We start from the raw sequence: 22,831 nt of genomic DNA, 5'->3' as shown, positions 1-22,831 counted from the left end.
AATTAATGGGATGCCAGGGATATCTTTAATGCCTGAATTTGAGACTACAGAGGCTCACCTATTGCGCTACAGTAAGGCCCAGAGAGCAGGAAAAGTCTTGCGTCTTCAGTGTTAAAAAAACATTAGTGTTAATGGCTCATGTTGCTAATAGGGATGGCAAAAGTCAATGATGGACCGGGTGTAATTAGTAATAATGAAGCTTGTGTTGGGATTTGACCTGCTGCACCAGTAGGACAGTGCTCTGAGAACAGAAACAGTGTCAATATGAGACACATAGTGCATACACAGACAGCAGTTTGTCTATCATTATTACTTTGCAGCATAATAAGACATAACTAAATTTTATTTCAGTTTATAAATTCTTTTTATTTTACCTTTATGTTGCACTTTTCCAGTTAACAATGGCTACTTAAAGTTTAATTTTATGGATGAAGTTTCTTACTAGCCCAGAACAAGTGTTTTGCTTTGTGATATTTCAATTAAAAAAAAAAGTGCAAATTTATCATGGCAAGTTACGATTTGCCAAATTGGTGTCTAATTCATACAATCTCATTTATATGTTTCTGTACATTCTACTTATGCACCATTGACAGTTGAACTGTAAAAAAAAAAAAAAGATTTTGAAAGAAAATTATTGAAAACTTGGCAAATAAACAAAGATTAGTATGTTTTACAATAAAAAAAACTATTTCAGTCTTTTTAACTCATAATTTCAAGTTTAAGTCAATATGTTGCTGTTTTGGTTACTAGCCATTTGTCTCAAAGTGGACCTTCATGCTTGATTATTGTAAAAATAATGTACATTTTCATATCACATCACAGTTGATTTCATTAGAAATCCCCATCTTGTTTTCTCATGAGATCGTATTGGATCCTTAAATAGGACTTTTTCAATATGTACTCAAATAGTGTGAGTTATCAAAGTTATCAGGGGTGTGTTCAAATCTTTCAGGGACAACAAAAGTATTTTAGATAGTAATTCACTCTTTTGCTAGTAAAAATTAGGAAGAAATTAATCTGATTCACTGCATTAGAACACGCGTGCTGCATGCATGACTGCGTTGTCCACCCTCTAATCAAGATGCTTGAATGACACCAAAACCCACAACTCTGTCCGTCAAAGCATTTCAGCTCTTGCACCTCTGACTTAACATTACCATGACAATTTCAATGTCAAAGATGTAGGATACACATAAAGTCCAACCATTGTCTTGAGTTTCCTTCTTCCACTTTGTAACACCCCCATGAAACAGCGCGAGAGAGATAGACAGCACCTCATATAGCCACACGGTAGAATATAGACTATCAGTTTGAAACCAGATCAGTTTGGATGAGGAGCACCAGCTATCCCAGGAGTGTGTGAGTGTGTGTGGAGCGCTGTTTTGCTATTGGAGCGGTGTGAAGCTCTTGGAGGAGCCCACTCATATGATGGGAAGTCACAAAGAGCCACTCTCCATGCAGCACTGATAATGTGAGTATAGCGTTCACCATCACCAATGTTTCCTTATGTGTTTGAGCATGTGTGTGTGTGTGTGTACACTTTAATGTACTGTAATGCTGCATGATGTTGAACCTGTGGGTGTACAGTACTTGTCTCTGTGAGCAGAGACCTTAATTTAGATAATGTGGATAATGGGAAATTACAATACATCAAATACGAAAGGGCGAAACTTTTTTTCCCGGAAAGGTATTATTGCTCTCGACTGTTTCTGTGAGCAATTATGTCATCTGAGTGTTTCAAAATTGACTTGATGTTATGTTGCCTTCAAAAATGTCAAGTTAGAGTAAAATGCATGTATTTAGACAAATAGTTGAAAATAATTGTCGGAATAACTGTTTAAAATATTATAAAATGAAAACAATTTAAATTTTTTGGCTTGATTATTTCTGATGATTTCTGAATAAGGGAAAAAAGCATTTACATCTTCCAAATATATTGCCGATACAAAGACGATGATTTTCTCCAAAGGCCGTGGAATATCATGTCATTAATCCTTAAATTTAAACAGATTATTATTACCAAAAAAGAAAAAAAAGAAAAGCAGAACAACAATTGTTAGCTCGCCAATACCATTAGCGCAAACCAAAAAGTCCTTTGAAGGTAAGCATCTATAGAAAAGTAACACCTACACAAATTCACTAGGAAAAACGGCCTCCTACTTGGTAAAAAGAACAATTCATGTTGTTCGGAGTCTCCCACGGCTAGTCTTTAGATCTCAGCTGGCTCTAGAGCAGGTTTGTGTCCATTCACCGCTCTTCGACAAACCTCATCTGAATTTTGTGGGTGTAACTTGACAGCTTGCTTTGGTGTATTGTCATATGCCTGACCAGTTTGGAGAGACATTCCGTTCCTGGAGCGGATTCATAAATTGTCCTGTTTTCCCTTTTCGAATACACACAATTACAGCGATGCTCCTGACCCTTTTTATTTCTTTCTTATTTGAGCTAACTTTGGGCACTGGGAATAAAATGACATTTTTTGATAAAATTATATTTAGAACAAAGATATAGAACAAGAAGAACCTCTGACATTTATGGAATCTTTCCATTCCACAAAAGGTTATATCTATATTGTGGAAAAAGGTTCTTTAAATTGCAAAAAAAAAAAAAAAAATAATAATAATAAAAAAAAGATCTTCACTGAAGGGTTCTTTGGGGAAACAAAAAATGGTTCTTCTATGGCATTGCTGCCACCAAAACTATTTTAGAACCTTTGTTTTTAAGATCGATAGTAGAAGTAAACAGTAAAACTAGAGAAATAGTGAATTGGCCTATTTACTCAATTTGTGAGTACAGTTATATCATGAAGCCTTTTGTTGTGTGTGCTGTTCCCATGGACGATTTGATGAGTAATAGAGAACAATGAAACAGACCTGAAAAACAAAGCGAAGGCTTATGCAGAAGGATGTCATTCTATGTATCCTCAATGTGCAGGAGTCGTTTGACCCCGGGAGCCCCCGAGCACATGCAAGAAAGAAAGCTCTTGAATTCAGTAGCTGCCATGTGTGGGTGTCCATTACATTGAGACCATCATTCCCAGCAGGGACAGCCAGATCCCAGCTGCCAATGGGCATTCGGCGGGCCCGGCACACTCTGCCAAAGCAGGCCACTTCTGCACAGTGTGCAAACATTTTTGCATCTGTAGGCGTACAACAAAAGACACATGCATCTGAAGAAGTTTCCTTCTTTCATTTGTGGGGGAGGATGCAAGAATCCCTGAAAATGTGAAGCATTCAGTCAGCGGTAAAGATCGCCGCTGTTCTGTGCAGACTCGAGTGCTTTTGTGTTGAGCTGGGCTTCTTTATTGAGCTGTCATACAGCCACGATTAACCAGTTCATGTCATAGCAGTTGCTGATGGTCTTATTGGTGCGACTGTAAATACAAAAGGTGAATAAGGTCACGAGGTAAAACCAAATAAATGCATATCTTCAAGAGCTTGATCTCAAAGCTAATTATTCTTTCCTTGCAAGGTTTTCTGGCCTTTGCAATTAATACAGCCAGCAGAAACAGGAGCAGGTTCATTACCTCCTCATTATGGATGTTCAGGCTCCCAACTGAGACAATATTTAAAGGGCTTCCCCCATTAACAGCGACTGACACGTCCCTGTAATAAGTCTGGCTGCGGTCTGTCACATTATTCGCTTTAGTCTTTATTCACAGGGCGAGAAAAGCACTGGCGCGCCTGACAAGCGTGTAAAGCTGTTCGGCACTAAACGTCTGCGAGTGATAATGTAACTGTGGCGTGTTGCTGGCCCTGACTCGCTATTGAACGTTTAGGGTGATTTGCAGGGATGCACTCCAGTCAATATCTACTGAGATGTCATTATGACGACACAACCTTCTTACTAATTGCCCGCTTGAGCGACACCGGCGATAAAAGATGCAGAGCGGACCGTGTGGACTAGAGGGGATCTCAGACAGGTTACAGATACATGGGGCCCTTATTAAATCATTACCCACAAAGCCGATTAACAGCCCTGAAAATGTCTGCTCAGTTTAGGCCCATAACAGGCTTGGGGGACGACTTTTGGCTTTCTACATATTTCTCAGTGGTCAACAGTAGTAATTTAAAAAACCTTCACAAGGTTCTAAAAAGGTTTTAAGCCATTATTCTATTTTGTGCCATTGAATAAACATTTGTTTCATGGAGATTTTGCAATTCTAAAGAACCTTTTTCTCCTACAAAGAAGCTTTTTTGCATTTGTAAAAGTTCCATGAATTTTTAAAGTACTTTACAGAACCATTGATGCCATTATAGAAGCTTTAGTGTTCTGAAGCTTTGGTTTATACACTGCATCTCAGTAATAGTATCTATCCACCGTAGAGTCAGTGATAAGTGTAAGCTGTGGCAACAGATGGCTCCATTTTTAATTCATTCAGTAATTATGACACTCTGGTGGTGTTCTGAGATCACAAACTGTTCCCAAGAAATGCTTATGATGACAGCAACACCTTCTCAAAAATAACCCGAGCCTGCATGGGTGGCGATACAAATATATGTGATTGATGGACAGCATGCAGGAAGCTTTGGGGATTTTCATTGTACAATCAAAACTAGGGGTGTGTACTGTTTCCTGTGTGCAGAGTGATTTAGAATCCCTTTCAAGCGGCTGTCAAGCTTGAAGAAATAATTATTTGAATTGCTAATTTTCAAAAATGAGGACAACCTCTGACCATAAAAAACATTTTTCCCTGTTGATTTTTATTTTATTTTTTTTATATTACAATTATCACTGGTGTTAAACCATCTCTGGTGTGAAGCAATAGCAAAATGAAATGCTTTCTTCTTATAACAGGGATTGCAAAACTGATAGCAGAGAATGCAGTGTGTGAAAATATAGGATATATTATGAAATACTGTTGACTTTATAACTTTATAGTTAAAGTAGGCCTATGTGACAAATTTCCAGTGCAACATATATACATATATATATATATATATATATATATATATATATATATATATATATATATATATATATATATATATATATGATGACAGCAACATATACTGTATATATATATATATATATATATATATATATATATATATATATATATATATATATATATATATATATATATATATGTATATATATATATATATATACAGTACAGACCAAAAGTTTGGACACACCTTCTCATTCAAAGAGTTTTCTTTATTTTCATGACTATGACAATTGTAGATTCACACTGAAGGCATCAAAACTATGAATTAACACATGTGGAATTATATATGGAATTATATACATAACAAAAAGTGTGAAACAACTGAAAATATGTCATATTCTAGGTTCTTCAAAGTAGCCATCTTTTGCTTTGATTACTGCTTTGCACACTCTTGGCTTTCTCTTGATGAGCTTCAAGAGGTAGTCACCTGAAATGGTCTTCCAACAGTCTTGAAGGAGTTCCCAGAGAGATGCTTAGCACTTGTTGGCCCTTTTGCCTTCTGTCTGCGGTCCAGCTCACCCCTAAACCATCTGGATTGGGTTCAGGTCCGGTGACTGTGGAGGCCAGGTCATCTGGCGCAGCACCCCATCACTCTCCTTCTTGGTCAAATAGCCCTTGATAACTTCAGTGTGACTACAATTTTCATAGTCATGAAAATAAAGAAAACTCTTTGAATGAGAAGGTGTGTCCAAACTTTTGGTCTGTACTGTATATATATATATATATATATATATATATATATATATATATATGTGTGTGTGTGTGTGTGTGTGTGTGTGTGTGTGTGTGTGTGTCTGTGTGTGTGTGTGTGTGTGTGTGTGTGTGTGTGTGTGTGTGTGTGTAAAGCCTATAATATAGGTTATTATTTATTAGTTTAACAACATTTGAAATGAATAAATACTTGATATAATTTTAAATAAACTACTTTAAGAACTTATTTACACAACAAAACTCCCTCACTAATTTACATAATTTCCTAATTTTCAAATCTCTCAAAAAGAGCAGTGCACAATTCCGTAGTCATATTAATTTGTAATCCTATCAGGCATTTCATTTTTGAAATGTTTACAAAACGCAACCAGGATTAAGCACGTGAGGAAATCTAAACGGATGTGTGCCCTTTTATTTGGGAGAATTAATGCTTGCTGCAGATAAAACCGAAGTGTTTTGTATGTAGTCTACTGCAAATGCGGTCAAAATGCTGATATGCGACCATTCGCACAGTCATACCGGCCGTCTGCATGATGAGTGGGATGTCAGAAGTTCAATGGAAGAGTTTTTTCCAGAGATTAACATATGTGCCCTGAAAACACACATAGACTCAAGCGATCATTCCAACAGTCATAACTCAGACAGAAGTCGAGTTGTGACTTGACTAGCAGCTATTAACCACTGGCGTGTGATTTGAAGCAATGTCACGGACTGCGCGCGAGGACTTCAATTCATCGAGCGCGCGTGGCGACGACTAATTGAACCTTGAAAACAATGTGTAATACGTGATTTCTGCTTTAATGTGATGTGGATTTCTTCAAGGCAAAAGCAAGGCGTGCAAACTTAAACTTGAATTATAACTGTGTGCTTTATTTGGCCGTCTGGTTAATCCACCTCATAGCCTATAACCCAAATTGACTAAGTCATAGTCTTCTAAAGGTCAATGTAGATCTAAGGCTGGTAAATAAATACAATAGACTACAGATCATTGATCAATTAGCGAAAGTATGGGCTATAGCATTAAACAGGAAGCTCAGTCACTCAAATAAAGGCTGTAGCCTACATTTTGGACATGTAGCCTATTTAATATGAATTCAGTCTATAATAGACTAAAATCACTGGCTCAAATTGAGACCTAATCTCCCTCCTCCCCCGTGTGTGTTACTAAGAGCAGTTTCTAAACCCACGGGGGGAATTCACTTCTATCATCTTTTTTATTTAGTCGCATCTTTAGACCTCACAGTGGAAATCATTTCTATTTACGCATACAGGCATTTACATTTGGAAAGTTTTAGTTTCTTGCCCTCACGTTTTAGAGCAAGAGGACAGTCGAATTAAATATAGTACATTAAATTGTTTAGGTCTAGGCTATAACATGAAAAACAAAATAATAGCGGTGAACAAATTTTGCTGAGATGTTTTTTTTTTTTTTTTTTTTTTTTTTAATCTCCTGCACCATTAATGCATTATTAACACAAACCGTCGGAAGAAAACGAAACAAAAATAAATTAAATAAAATTTTATTTTTTGTTTGTTTACATTTTTAGAATTATAAATAAATAAATCTGCTTTCCAGCAACATTCTAATTATAGAATGCAGTTACTAAAAACGTTTCCCTCTTTCCAAAAACACAGGGTCTATTCAAATAGAGGCAGCGCACTTTCCGACTGTGCCATTGAAGCAAAGGTAGAAATTCCGTGATTGTGTCTCATTTGATTGTGGTTTTCTGATGCTGGTTGAGGCGCGTCTCTTTGCTCGGCAACACTCGCGAGTTTCCGATACTCAGTTTCCGGAATATGCTCCATAAATGGACGAAGGGGTGTAGCTGTTTACCGGATAAAACCATTTATGGCGTGATAATGAACCGGAATTCCTGATTGAGAATGACTTGTTGTATCAAAACGTTAGATTTTGGCTTCAATATATTTTAACAGACACTTGCCTTTATTTTTTGTTATTGTTGTCTAAAAATATTTTCATACAACAAGCAATATAACGTTGTTCTTTTTCCACCTAGCACAATGGTTTTTATGCATGAGCGGCTGTACAGAAAGGATTCTCCACTGAGAAGTGTTACCTCGACGCGTCATAGGGTCTGTAACCAATCAGATCGCGCAGCGCTACTTTTCTTTTCCCATCCAGTCCTTAAATGGTCAGTGACGTAACGGCACATTGATAGGCTCGCCATAAATACATACTACCACTAGCAGCTCCACAAGGATCTGTCATTCAACAACACAGAGCCGTCAGATGGCAACATAGTGAACGCTAAACTCACTGACAGCTATCCACATGTAACGTTTTGAGCGAGCGTTCGCACTGGCACAAAACATTTTGTGAACATCTGAACGAGTGCTTCTTAGGACTTCACGATGACAGCTAAAACTTTGGAGAAAGCCCCTGTAACCCTTGGTGGCTTCGTGCACCCTCTTTCCGAAAGCATCTACTCAGTGGACGAGATTGGCACAACACTGCCAGCATCTGTGGCTATATTTCCAAACGGTGATTTAGGAGGACATTACGAGCATATAAACCCTGGAGGTAAGAATGCCGCGCGCTTCCATCCTCACGTGCTCTGTGTTTATACATCGCTCGCAGCTGAGGCTTTTCAGTGGGAATGAAAGAGTGTGGCTACTAAAACCAAACCTGCTAGAATAGTAAACGCATTTAAAGTGAAACCAAAGGTCTTTGACTAATTCAGAAAAGAAGTCGCCTAGTGTTGATGTTATAACTACTGATGGTTTTACAGTGGACAGCTTGCGTAAAAGCTACGCGCGCTGCATCCAATAGTTGCATGATCCATAAGACAGCCTTCTTTCATGTGTACCTAAACCTTGTTTTGTGTGTATTTTTTTTTTTTGCAGATGGCTTGATTAGCGGGGATATGAGCACGGAGAAGCGCTGCCTCGACTTGACCTATTCCAGCAGCTTCGCACAACCAGCTGGCCCTCGTAACCAAACTTTCACCTACATGGGAAAGTTTTCCATCGACTCCCAGTACCCAGGAAACTGGAACCCAGAGGGCGTGATCAACATCGTTAGCGCGGGAATCCTGGGCATGACCCAGCCATCCTCAGCATCCTCGTCACCTGCCTCCTCAGTCTCCCCCAGCCACTTCTCCAGCACCCTCAGCTGCACCATGGCGCAGAACCAGGCGGACATGGAGCACATCTACTCGCCCCCACCGCCCTACTCTGGATGCGGGGAGGTGTATCAAGACCCATCTGCGTTCCTCTCCACCTCCACCTGCCCGATCTCCTATCCACCGCCATCGTACTCGTCCCCAAAGCCAAGCACGGACTCCGGGCTGTTTCCCATCATCCCTGACTACGCCGGCTTTTTCCAGCCGCCGTGCCAGAGGGACATGCAGTCGATGCCCGACCGCAAACCGTTCTCGTGTCCGCTGGACTCGTTCAGAGTCCCGCCTCCGTTGACCCCCCTGAACACTATCAGGAACTTCACACTGGGGGGACCGGTGTCTGACGGTCCCCGGCTACCCACAGCCTACAGCCCGCAGAACTTACCCCTCAGGCCCATCCTGCGCCCGAGGAAATACCCCAACAGACCCAGCAAGACCCCCGTGCACGAGCGGCCCTACCCCTGCCCGGCGGAGGGCTGCGACAGGCGCTTCTCCCGGTCCGACGAGCTCACCAGACACATCCGCATCCACACCGGCCACAAACCCTTCCAGTGTCGGATATGCATGAGGAACTTTAGTCGCAGCGACCACCTGACGACCCACATCCGAACGCACACCGGCGAGAAGCCGTTCGCCTGCGACTTTTGCGGGAGAAAGTTCGCGCGAAGCGACGAAAGAAAGAGACACACCAAAATCCACCTGCGACAGAAGGAGAGGAAATCATCCTCGTCGTCGTCCGGAGTGTCCAGCTCGGAGCGCGGCGTCGCCACGGGCATCTGCTCGTCCAGTTCAAGCCAGTAGAGTTTCAGCTGGACCGTGCAATATCCAACACTATGTAGGCAATATGATGACAATAATAATGCACCATTCGTGATATATGAAAACCGGGTGGACTGATGAAAGTGAAATCAAACCACAGTGCCAAATGATATATGGACACAATTATCGTGCGCACTTTTGAAGGTGGTGCGATATGTTCGCTTTCTTTTCGCCTCCAAACGCACTTTGTTTGAATATTTTAAGCCTATTAATTTAATTAAAAAAATAACCTTAGATAGCACGTGGGAGACTCGTGTCTTAGGTAAAAGGAGAAAAGTGGAGTTGTTAACAGAGTTAATTTAAACAGACTAAACTTTCAAACGTGTCACTATTTTCTCCCATAGTCGTGCCTTTCGTCCGTTCATCTTGTACATACACCCGGAGGCTTGAAATAAAATGTACATTATCCTTTAATATGAAAGTTTTTGAAGATATATTTTTGTACAAACCGTTTCGTGTCAAAAATGTTGCATTCGTGCTTAAAACAAGGATCGTGTGTATATAGCTGAACTCATAGCGACTTGACGTTTGTTCTGTGGTTTGTTCTGACTGATGTAAATGTATTTGTTATGAAGTGACTAACGCAGGTCAATATATAATGTCCTACTTTGTCAACATGAAAATAATAAACCACACATGGATTGTGAACTTCTGCTTGTTTAACTGATTTTCATTATAAAAAAGAAGGTGTTAAAGGAAAAAGTGAAGTAGACTTGTAGGGACATTCCCTTTTGGGCATCACTGAACTCTGACTCATGGTCTCAAGGGCCAGCACCCACACACTGTGTTGTTTACAAATGCATAAAGGGTGTGAATATTACTGTCTGTAATATTCAATATAGGGCAAAATGCTTGAGGGGGAATATCATGAATAATTAAAGAAGGGTTAGTGTAAAGGGAACAATTATTAAAACATGCAGGTGAAGAAAAATGACTCACTTTGTGATCATAAATTAACTGATTTGACACTGTTATGACCACTCTTTACAGTGTCTATGGTGTGACAATTGAGAAACAACAGAGAAAAAAAAGACAAATAACTGTTGACACTATGAATCTTTGTGGTTTTGTGTGGTGAAAGGTTCATACCAAGCCCAGCATTCAGAGCGGGACAACCCCATATTTACATCAAGCAATACATAAATATAGCACATACACTTTTGGATTGGAACTAAAAATGTAGTTTGATAGGAGGCTTAAAAACTAAACAAACAACAGTGAATAATTAAAAGAATAAATGAGAGCAAATGAATGAAATTACTAATAATTTTACTACTTTACTAATATTGTGGCAATCTAAAAACAGTGCATATGAGAGATGTATGTAAACTTAGAATTATCTATTGTTTATGTGCTCTTTCAGACTGATTTTAGACCTAAATATTATATATATACCAAGCCCAGCATTCAGAGCGGGACAACCCCATATTTACATCAAGCATATATATATATATATATATATATATATATATATATATATATATATATATATATTATCAATTAAACTTTACAGCACTGAAGATAAACTGAGCTTGACAGAGGACCCAAGTAGGTCTATAAACAAAAATCTGTAGGACTATAGGAAAGTACAAAGTCTAACCTGCACAGTGTCTAAAAATAAATAAATATAAGAATTAATTTGATTAAATCATCTTATTACTTTTAGGCTGCCTCCTACGTTAATGTTACAGACATAGATTTACCAATGTGTGGGAAACATGACGCCACATTAGACATTAATAAGTCTGTAAACATTCACAGTGAAAGTCTGACTTTTCAACAGATTTCACTCCAGTATGCAGCACAGCCTATTAGGAACCAGCAGAACCATTATTGTTAGTGATAACAAAACTAAGAAACTTTAAAGATGAGAAGAATTTTTAGTTTCCAGTGTTTCTCATATGCAGTGTATAACAACAGCTATGAAGGATAAATCATTAAAGTAAATCATATAAAATCAATAGAAAATACTCAAAAGCAGGCTTTTACCAATTATAAATTAACCAATTAAAAGACCTTATTGATATCTTGCATTAGTATGTTTGTATAAACTTATATTCTTACACATTCATATATGATGAATACATTATAACAAAATGTATAATTATTTTTAGTAAAAAAGAAAAATTGAAACTAAACTGATCTGATCTTTAAGCAAAAAATAAATAAATAAATAATTAAAGAACAGCCTTGCACATGATGCACACAAAAAGTCAAATTGAAAAATTATTTGTGAACATTTTAATTGTACTTTAAAGGTAAAAATATAAACAGTGCATAAGAATTGGTGTTTGTATGTTTTTTTTTTTTTTTATAAATTAAATACATGTATTTAATATAGATATACAGTGTGCACTTATACAGAGTAAATGCCTTTCAAGCATGTATACATTCATTATTCACAAGCAAGGCCACAAATTGATGTACACAGGTTTGGAATTGACATTTAAAAATCATGTAGTGACATCTGAAGTCCCAAGAAAAAAGAAACATTTTTTTTTTTTTTACACATCTGAGTTAGAATAAGGACGTATCACAGGCCATTCCAGTGTTCATCTCTACACTGAAACTCTAGGACCGGGGTATGGCTCGCCCCCACACCAGAAATCTTCCGGCTGGGGGATCTCTAAAAGCCAGGTCTCGTCTTCACCGCTCTGCTCAGATTTTTTGCCAGCAGTTTGTAAAAGTTTGTAGTAGTGACAATCTCTCCCATTGTCAGGGTCATACGGTGGTGCCAGTATATCAAGAAAAGCAGCTGGCCCGTCCACTGCATCAATCTCATGAAGGTTGTCTTTGAGAGGGGACAAGATGCAAGGGCCACTCTGATGAGAAAACTGTCCGGAGGACCTGAGCACGGCTCTCCTCACATCATCTTCCTGGAAAGGCAACAGCGGTGGATCAAACTGCCTCTCAGTGTCACTCTGGCCACCAACAGCTTTATCCAACTTGTCATAACACCTTATATTGACCTTGCCATACAGGACCTTCAGCATGCCATTCATCCCGGGATGGTCATGCAGAGGGATGGAAGCCCCAGATTTCAACAGAAACACTCCCATACTGAAGACATCAGTCTCACAGATGTGCATGTATGTGACTGGAGGGACTGCTGAGGACTTTGAGGAGGATCTGGAGACTTTCTTCGGTGGCGCAATCCTCAGATCCGCAGCCCTGATGTCGGACAGCAGGGTGACCAACTCTGCCTGCCGCTCTAAAAACGTCTTATTATCCCCGATGGCAGATGTAGAGCAGTTTGGGAAGGTCACATAAGCCTGGCTCGCTATCTTCTGGATCAGCGAGGTCTTGTTGTTCCTCGGCATGTTTATTGGGAGAAAACAAACGGAGCCGTGATTTGCTTCGAGCCACTCGATGAGCACAAAAGCGCTTTTATGCCGGACGAGATTGTCTCGCGTGAAGAATCTAAAGCCTTCGAGAAAAAGAAAGTTGAAAGTTATGATAAAAGTAACTCCAATGAGGTGCAAACATTAATTTTAGCATCTGGGTAAAATTCACGAACCCGCGTCTCCACCACCCCATTCATGGCTATCGGACACACACGTCCACGCCTACTGCGCACGCGCAGACAGCATTTGGAACTTGTAGTTTTTCCGCCCTTATAGATGGGAAATAAATTCTTATAATCACCGATAAATATGCGAACAGATTAAGGCAAGCTCTGGTAATATACTCTGAAACTCAATTAAATAAGTGTGTTTTTTGCAAACCTGGGGCCGATTTTAATAAATGCACGATTTAGCTCAACAATAGAACTACAACACCCAGCAACTCCCACACTTTTGTCCATCTCTAGTGAGTACGAGGTGTGGGAGGGCCGTTGGGCCATTCAACTCTGTCCCTTCCCCCACAGCCACCCTGGACCACAACACATCACCACCCTACCAACATCATCATCACATGTCATATCCACACAGGCTTGATTCTGGTGTAAACTCTTCCTGAAACAGTCTATATGCAAGTTGTTTTTTGTCTTCTTTTTCACATATCAGTGTTTAATATTAAGTATAAAATAAATAAATAAATAAATAAATATAAGTAAAATGCTGGAGAACAACAACAACAACAAATCATCACATTGTCAGCATACAAACTTCAAAAATTAATGTGTTTATTATGCATCATTATTATGCATATATTAATATGATTATATTATGATAAAATATATATGCTCAGAGCTGGGTAGTAACTGATTACGTATAAACTGGATTATTTAATCAGATTCCAAAAATTAAGTACCTCTAATTAGATTAAATAACATTTGAAAATATTCGTAATCAGACTACAATCACTTTTCTTTAAGTTGATTACATGATTACATATTATCCGCAACATCATTTATTTAATTCTCCCTAATTACTCCTATCTTTTAAATGTTTTTTTTAAATAGCCTGCCACTTTTGTGGACATTTACACAAAGGATGCACAATTTTAAAATTCACAAATTTGCATGTAAATAAGTACATTCTGCCCATGCATTTTTCACGTAATATATTTATATTTAGTACCCTGAGATTTTACAATAAATATTTTAATAATTAAGTATCACATTTGATTGTTCACAGTTCTCTGTTGGTTAATGATCACCTGGCATGCAGGTAAAAACTATTTCTATTATTATTTTAGTAGGCCTTTAAAGTGTTTTATTTTGATTGAAGTTATTTTAAAATTACTTATTTTAATTTACATTTTTGGGGGGAATTTAATTAATAATTAGCTTTTCGATAAACTGACAACCCCCCTGCAGCTCTTTTACGGACCCCAGTTTGAGAAACCTTGCTTAATGCACTGGAAGATATTTACTTACTCTTTGCATTTTTATATCAGTATGGTACAAGATTATCCTATTTAAATGAATGTGATAAACGACCCAAAAGTCATCTAAAAGTAATAAAAAAGCCTAATTACATTACCTAAAATGTGTAATGTAATGGATTATGTGACTACAAATTTTGTCATGTCATTTGGATTCAATAATGGACTACAATTTCTAAGTAATATACCAGTTCTGTATATGCGTTTTGCAAAATATTATTATAATTTAAATTATAATTAAAAAGTTTATAATTATAATTAAAGTTTATTTATTATTTGAATATATTTTAAAATATAATTCAACAATAGCTACAGTTTTCAGTGTCACATGATTCTACTGAAAGCATTACATGTGCTGATTTCAATAAGTCAGTTTGGTGTTGATAGCGAGAGGACCGGAAGTGTGGATGGACGGAGCGGATTGAGTCAGTGAAGTGCGTACTCAGGACATGTACCTTTGTGTGCCAGCACCACAAAGAGCATCCTCTCGAGAAATAATGAGGACCTTCATTAACTCGGAGAGCAAGCACATCCAAATACCACTTCCGTTTGGGTAATTCAATAAGATCCTCTCTCAGTGACCAGGATGTTAAGATCAGACATATCTCATCATCAATCTCTTGGAGGCAAGGACTTTAATTAAATCACAGAGAGGATAGTAGTGTGTACCCTTTCAAAAAAAAAAAAAAGAGTACATATTATAAAATATATATATATATATTTTTTTTTTTTTATTTTTTTTTTTTTTTGACCAACCCAAGTAGGACTTAAGCACATCTTATATATATATATAGTTTGGACACACCTTCTCATTCAAAGAGTTTTCTTTTTTTTCATGACTATGAAAATTGTAGTCACACTGAAGGCATCAAGGGCTATTTGACCAAGAAGGAGAGTGATGGGGTGCTGCGCCAGATGACCTGGCCTCCACAGTCACCGGACCTGAACCCAATCGAGATGGTTTAGGGGTGAGCTGGACCGCAGACTGAAGGCAAAAGGGCCAACAAGTGCTAAGCATCTCTCGGGGAACTCCTTCAAGACTGTTGGAAGACCATTTCAGGTGACTACCTCTTGAAGCTCATCAAGAGAATGCCAAGAGTGTGCAAAGCAGTAATCAAAGCAAAAGGTGGCTACTTTGAAGCACCTACAATATGACATATTTTCAGTTGTTTCACACTTTTTTGTTATGTATATAATTCCATATATAATTCCACATGTGTTAATTCATAGTTTCGATGCCTTCAGTGTGAATCTACAATTTTCATAGTCATGAAAATAAAGAAAACTCTTTGAATGAGAAGGTATATATATATATATATGTATATAAAACATAAATCATAACATAATAGCACTTACACTTAAAGTATACTATCTTACATATAAGTGAGCTTTTATTTCATTACAATTATATTATTTGCAAGTAGCATTTTAAAAATCTACATTTAAGATTTGAAGTTTGAATTGTAACTTTAGTACAAATTAAGTGCACTTCTTTTCCACAAAGAAATATCAGCATTTCTCAACCATTTTAGCCCCACAGACCCCTTTTAACAAACCAAACCAAACCAAACCAATTTATTTATTTATTTATTTATTTTTGTTGCTCTTATTTACCATTTAACAATAACACTAATATTATTGAATTTGCCCATTGTCAGTGATTCACTAATAAAACCAAAAACACTCAATAATAGGGGTGGGAAACACATGACTTCCTTTCCTGAAATCTGAGCTTATTTGTCTCTCAAAACTTCCAAATGTACTGTTAAATGTGACTTTTGACAAAAGCAAAGTCATTTGCACAAGCTCAGAATAAAATTCAACATAAAGTAAAGGACTACTCCTGCAAACCAGTGGCAAACAATCTTTATTATATTTAGAAAACTGCATAAAATACACTATTCAATTATTTTGTCATTACAGAATGAAGGTGAATGTTTTTGCATTTTGATATGGTTTGAGTTTCAGTGCAATAGCTATATGATGGGTAAATGAGTTATTGGGGTCCTATATTGTGCATAGATTTCTCTTTGTTTGATTTTTGTTACTGTATACTTGTTTGATTTACCAATATAAATATTAAGCTAACGGTTATGTGGTTTGGACTTTTGTGATTTGGGCCAAAAGGTCTATTTCAAAACTGTAATTCATCCCCGTTGAACGAAACAACAAAGCCTTGATAGATTAATTCAGCTCTTAAACTGTGCAGAGAAACCTCTCTCATGTGAGAAGGCTTACATAGTTCTCTTACAATTCAGCCAACTTGTATGTGTACATTATCTCAGAATAAGCTAGTTTTTCCAAACGAGAAGCAGTCATTCTCAGCAGCTAAAGTCCAGGGCAGATAAAGGCAACATTATTCGCAGATGCTTAAAATGTGCATGACTAACATTGCATAGAGGTCAGATAGAATGGAGTTCATGCATCTCTGGTAATTCCAGCCAAGAATCCTGAATGAGCTGAGCAGAGGACAATAAGACTTTCTAATTGCTCCGACATCTTGTGATGAACGTCCCCATTGTTGTGCTCAATCTGCCGTCTGTTCTGTTATGATTGGTGGTGCATGCATGCCTTTGTCAGTGGTGAGTCTTTTATGCCTTCACAAATGAGACTCCATTGATTTCTTGAGGAAACTGAAATAGTTACAGTTTTTAGATATGCCAGCTATTCCATCAGATCATAAAAATTCATGTTTTGACTGTTTGGAAAATATCTGCATGGTTAAGAGGCAAAGGCCAATGAAAATGTTGTTGTTCTTTATGTGAAGAAGGATCACTCCTGTGTAATGCATTGCGTTTTATTATGTGTGTATTCTGTGAATGAGGGGCTGTCATGCAGGCAGCATGTGCGTAAGCGTTCTTCGTCATTGCTTTATTAAATAAGATTCCATCTACATGGCTTATACACGGGATTGAAAGCAGAACATGTTTTCACACCATGTATGTTATCATCATTTTGGAATCATTTGCCATGCATATATTGTTTATTAGCAAATGGTAGTAGATTAAAAAAATGGTCCATTTCATATTGTCCTCAGTATTATGTTAATAGCCTACACTCTTAAAAATAATGTCCCAAAAGCAGAGGTGGGTAGAGTACCCAAAAACTGTACTCAAGTAAAAGTAAAAGTACTTCTAGAAATATTTACTCAAGTAAAAGTAAAATTACTAGTCTTGAATAGTTACTTGAGTAAGAGTAAAAAAGTATTGGATAAAAAATCTACTCGAGTAGTTAGTTACTAGTTACTTTGGGTCATATATACTGAGCCTATTTTTATTTAGATATATAGATAAAATGTATGTAATGTATGTGTGCGTGTATAAATGTATATATTTCATCAACCTTTACTCCAATTTATGTAATTTATTATAAAACCTTGTCTGTTTACTTAAGTAACAGATATAGGTGTCATGCCATAACATATTTTTAATACGACTGACTTTATATTAAATGTGAATTTAACATTGAAAGTTAATGTGATATAAATATTGCTACTAATCTTTCATTGTTCAGAAAGAGAGCAAATAACATTTACATTATTAAAGATAATTTTCACTGACAGTCTAGATTTCAATCACTCTCAGAAACTCCCATTAAAATCACTGAAACTGTTAACACTGTGAAATCAATATCTTAATTAAAGATTCATACACACATCTGCACTTTGTTGTTTCTGACGAGAAAATTCGCCAGAAAGAGGTATTCAGTCAGTGAGCGCGTGAAGGAAGCACCGGCATTTTAGCGATGACTCATCTGAACGCCTCTGATTGGCCAATGCTTTAATAAGCTCAAAAGAATCATGTGTGATTGGTTATAATGCGCAGCGCTGTTTAAACGCATCTATCTCTGGCTCAGCGCCAGCAAATAATCACAGATCTGAATTTAGCAGCTGATGATATGACTTGCTGAACGTACTCGCACCGTGTGATTGTATTAAAATTAATAAAATCTTAATCGGCTATTTTTTGTCTTTTGGAAGTTGCATTCAACTTGACTCCCCTCTGTTATAAGCCACACACGTACAACAAACTAATGTCACAGTGGTATCGTGTACTGTAATCGAATGTAGCCCAAGTTATTACCTGTTAAACAGTAGACCGCACACGCGGTGTTCATCTAATAAGGATCTCCATCGCTAGCAAATAATATCTTTTGCAGATTTGCTTTCAATTCAGTGCAGTTCCAGCCACGTTTTCAACACTCTTTCTGTTCTTAAACGTTACAACTCCGAGTGAACCACTTCAGACGCTCAGCGCGCGCGGCAGAGAACTGAACGACTCATTCAAACTGATTCATGAACCAATTCACTCGTTTGCCAATTGGTTTGATCAAGCCTTTGAACAGAATTGACTCAAAAGAATGAATCATTCGCGAATGGGCATCGCTCATTGCCCAGAGAAAAGTAGACGGCGCGTTTGGAATAAACTGAAGCATTTATAACATTTATTGTATTAAGATAAAGTAACGAGAGGAGCGTCGCCCACAGTAACGAAGTAAAAGTAAAGATTTTTCCCCAAAAATTTACTCAAGTAAGAGTATAAAGTACCCATCTTTAAATATACTCCGAAAAGTATTAGTTACCCCAAAAAATTACTCAAGTAAATGTAACGAAGTAAATGTAACTCGTTACTACCCACCTCTGCCCAAAAGGAAGTTTTTGCAGTGGTGTCAGAAAAGGACCATTTGGTCTTCTTAAAGAACCTTTCAGTGAGCAAGAACCATAAAAGCACAATTCAAAAAATCCAAAGAACCTGTTTTCCAATATAAACAACTTTGTCATATGATATTGGTAAAAAGAACATTATTTGGTGTATTTGGTGTAATGAAATGTGTTTATGCGGTTTAAGGTAAAAAAAAAAACATTATTTTCCACATACAGTACATTATTGTTTCTCCTCTATGCACTGCCTGTGACGTTCGTGACCCAGTAAAACACAGGGAACAATAGATCCAATAGCAGTATGTTTTTATTAAGGGTAATCCAAATCGTAATCCAAACAAGCCAGGGTCAAAACCAGAAACAATCCAAATAAACAAACAAGGAAGGAACAGGAAGGGAACAGGAACGGACAGAGGAACAGGAACTCGGAATGCGAGGAACTCGGGAAACGAGAGAACCACGGAGCAGCTGCCAGATGCCCCACCCGAACCCAAGAAGAGACCAAGGACACAAAGAGACCATGAGGGAGGTGGAGCGGCGGAGGACCAGGGGGAGGGATGGAGGGCCAGGTAAAATGGGGAAACAGAGACAAGAGGACCAGGTAAAATGGGGAAACAGAGACAAGAGGTGCAAACACAAAAACAAGGAGCCCAGGAGGGAGGTGGACCGGTGGAGGATCAGGGGGAGGGACGGAGGGCCAGGTCCTTAGAGGGGAACAGAGAGAAAGACAAAGACAAGGAACCCATGAGGGAGTTGGACCGGCGGAGGATCAGGGGGAGGGACGGAGGGCCAGGTCCATAGATGGAAAACAGACAAAAGAGCAAAAACAAAACAACCACAAAACACAAGTCCAGGAATGATGTGAAGCCCACCAGGGCGGAGCAGAAGACCACCACATCCGTGTGGTCAAGACAGCGGCCCACCAGGGCGGTGCAGAAGACCACCACATCCGTGTGGTCGAGACAGAAGCCCACCAGGGTGGCGCAGAAGACCACCACATCTGTGCGGTCGAGACAGAAACCCCCCAGGGCGGCACAGAAGACCACCACATCCGTGTGGTCGAGACAGAAGCCCACCAGGGCAGAGCAGAAGACCACCACAACCGTGCGGTCGAGACAGAAGCCCACCAGGGCGGCGCAGAAGACCACCACAGCCGTGCGGTCGAGACAGAAGCCCACCAGGGCGGCGCAGAAGACCCCCACCTCCGTGTGGTCGAGACAGAAGCCCACCAGGGCGGCACAGAAGACCCCCACCTCCGTGTGGTCGAGACAGAAGCCCACCAGGGCGGCGCAGAAGACCACCACAGCCGTGCGGTCAAGACAGAAGCCCACCAGGGCGGCGCAGAAGACCCCCACCTCCGTGTGGTCGAGACAGAAGCCCACCAGGGCGGTGCAGACGACCACCACAGTGGGATCGAATTAACAGGAGAGCAAGTCTGGTTAGGCAAGTCTGAAACAGAGAACATGAACAAGTTAAGGGTAGCCTCCGTGGCCACGGCAGGATCAGTCGAGCGCTCAGAGAGTTCGGCTGAGACGTGACGAGGCTTTGGAAGTTCCGCAGAGGCGAGCAGAGACTCTGGTAGTTCAGCAGAGACGTGGAGAAGCTCTAGTAGTTCAGCAGAGACGTGGAGAGGCTCTGGTAGTTCAGCAAAGACGTGGAGAGACTCTGGTAATCCCATGGTGTTTAGACTCGATTCCAGAAGATCAATGCTGACTTGACTCTGCTCATGAAGATCATTGGTGGCCTGACTCTGCTCATTAAGATCATTGGTGACTTGCATTTGTTCATGAAGATCATTGGTGACTTGCATTTGTTCATGAAGATCATTGGTGACTTACCTTTGTTCATGAAGATCATTGGTGACTTGCATTTGTTCATGAAGATCAATGGTGACATGCCACTGTCCATGAAGATAGTCTGTGACTTGACCTTGCCCATGAAGAACACTGGTGACTTGACCTTGCCCATGAAGATCAATGGTGACTTGACTTTGTTCATGAAGAGTACTGGTGACTGGACTTTGCCCATGAAGATCATTGGTGATTTGCCTTTGTCCATGAATTTCACCGGTGACTTGGCTTGACTCCGGAGTGTCAACGGTGACTAGCCCTGACTCTGGAAGGTCAACGGTGACTAGTCCTGACTCTGGAGGGTCAACGGTGATTAGCCCTGACTCTGGAAGGTCAACGCTGACTAACCCTGACTCTGGAAGGTCAACGGTGACTAGCCCTGACTCTGGAAGGTCAACGGTGACTAGCCCTGACCCTGGAAGGTCAACGGTGACTAGCCCTGACTCTGGAGGGTCAACGGTGACTAGCCCTGACTCTGGAGGGTCAACGTTAACGGTGACTAGCTCTGACTCTGGAAGGTCAACGGTGACTAGCCCTGACTCTGGAGGGTCAACGGTGACTAGCCCTGACTCTGGAGGGTCCACGAGCACCTGACTCGACTCTGGAGGGTCAACGGGAACCTGACTCGACTCTGGAGGGTCAACGGGAACCTGACTCGACTCTGGAGGGTCAACGGGAACCTGACTCAACTCTGGAAGGTCAACTGTGGCTGCCATCTTAGGCAGCGGCGCTGGGCTGGCGGCCACCTTGCATCATGTCGCTGGGCTGGCGGCCATCTTGTGCAGTGGCGCTGGCTCGGCAGACGTGCGCTTCCTCTCCCCTCTCCGTCCGCCATGGTGAGACGGCGGCTCCGATCCGTCCCACACGAGCCCCTGGTCGAAGGGGGGCCATGGTGGAGAGTGATGCCGAACCTCCTCTCGACCACTCACTCCTCTGCGACCTCCCCTGGTCCCACGAAACACGACCAGGCGGGTTCCCTCAAAACCCTTCATTCCCGCTCGGTGACTGGGGAGGAAACATCGAGAAACATACCGCTGGATCTTGTGTGATGGAGTCCTTCTGTGATGTTCGTGACCCAGTGAAACACAGGGAACGATAGATCCAATAGCAATATGTTTTTATTAAGGGTAATCCAAATCGTAATCCAAACAAGCCAGGGTCAAAACCAGAAACAATCCAAATAAACAAACAAGGAAGGGACAGGAAGGGAACAGGAACGGACAGAGGAACAGGAACTCGGAATGCGAGGAACTCGGGAAACGAGAAGACTGGGTACGGCAGGAAACGGAAATTAAGGACTCCATGAAGACAAACAGGAAAAGACAGGTAAATATAGGGAGGCTAATGACTAATAAGTGAAGACACCTGGTGCAATTAGCGGGAGTGCAATTACTGTGATGAAGGGACAAGGCTAGTTGGAATTGTAGTGCCTACGGTGAAGTGCCTAAGGGGAAGTGGGCCTACTAGTGGACACCCAGGGAAACAGAGACTAGACAGCGTGACACTGCCTTCTGAAACCGGTTGATTTTTACAAGGCTCATCGGTCTGAAAAGCGAGGTGTACTCTCATTGGCCAGCTATCCAGTGTATTGTGATTGGCCGAATACCTCAAGCCTGAGACATAAATGTTACGCCTCTTAACATATTGTGATGCCCTGTCCGGCCGGAGCAATGAGACATAAACATAAAACCCATTATAAATGTGATATAAACATGATTTCTAGTCGTGTCTTCTTTTGGAAGGCAAAAACAAAGTAGTTTTGCTTTCCCAATGAAACAGCATCACACAGCCTTGTGTGAGCGGAGGCCGAATCGTCTATTGTCCTCTTTTGGAAGGCCAAACAAAGTACTTTCACATTCACAACCAAACA

The 22,831-nt window shown here is 39.9% G+C and overlaps 2 protein-coding genes across 3 annotated transcripts; one reads left to right on the top strand and one right to left on the bottom strand.

Moving 5' to 3' along the window:
• The first annotated feature begins 1,317 nt into the window (after positions 1 to 1,317).
• Positions 1,318 to 10,452, top strand: LOC132122027 (early growth response protein 2b-like). 2 transcript variants are annotated; one of them, XM_059531862.1, is made up of 2 exons: positions 1,318 to 1,471; positions 8,528 to 10,452. In XM_059531862.1, exon 2 carries the CDS (start codon positions 8,548 to 8,550, stop codon positions 9,601 to 9,603), a length of 1,056 nt encoding a protein of 351 aa, XP_059387845.1. In that variant the 5' UTR covers positions 1,318 to 1,471; positions 8,528 to 8,547; the 3' UTR covers positions 9,604 to 10,452. The 2 variants fall into 2 exon arrangements, with proteins under 2 accessions (XP_059387845.1, XP_059387844.1); XM_059531861.1 differs by lacking the exon at positions 1,318 to 1,471 and adding an exon at positions 7,843 to 8,204 and having other exon boundaries at positions 8,528 to 10,451.
• Positions 10,453 to 12,133: 1,681 nt separating this feature from the next.
• On the bottom strand, positions 12,134 to 13,201 carry adoa (2-aminoethanethiol (cysteamine) dioxygenase a). Its single transcript, XM_059532976.1, has one exon. It carries the CDS (start codon positions 12,939 to 12,941, stop codon positions 12,180 to 12,182), a length of 762 nt encoding a protein of 253 aa, XP_059388959.1. The 5' UTR covers positions 12,942 to 13,201; the 3' UTR covers positions 12,134 to 12,179.
• Positions 13,202 to 22,831: the final 9,630 nt, after the last annotated feature.

This window comes from Carassius carassius, chromosome 40, assembly GCF_963082965.1.
Source record: "Carassius carassius chromosome 40, fCarCar2.1, whole genome shotgun sequence".
In the NCBI taxonomy this organism is placed as follows: Eukaryota; Metazoa; Chordata; class Actinopteri; order Cypriniformes; family Cyprinidae; genus Carassius; species Carassius carassius.
This window is presented reverse-complemented; position numbering and strand designations above follow the sequence as displayed.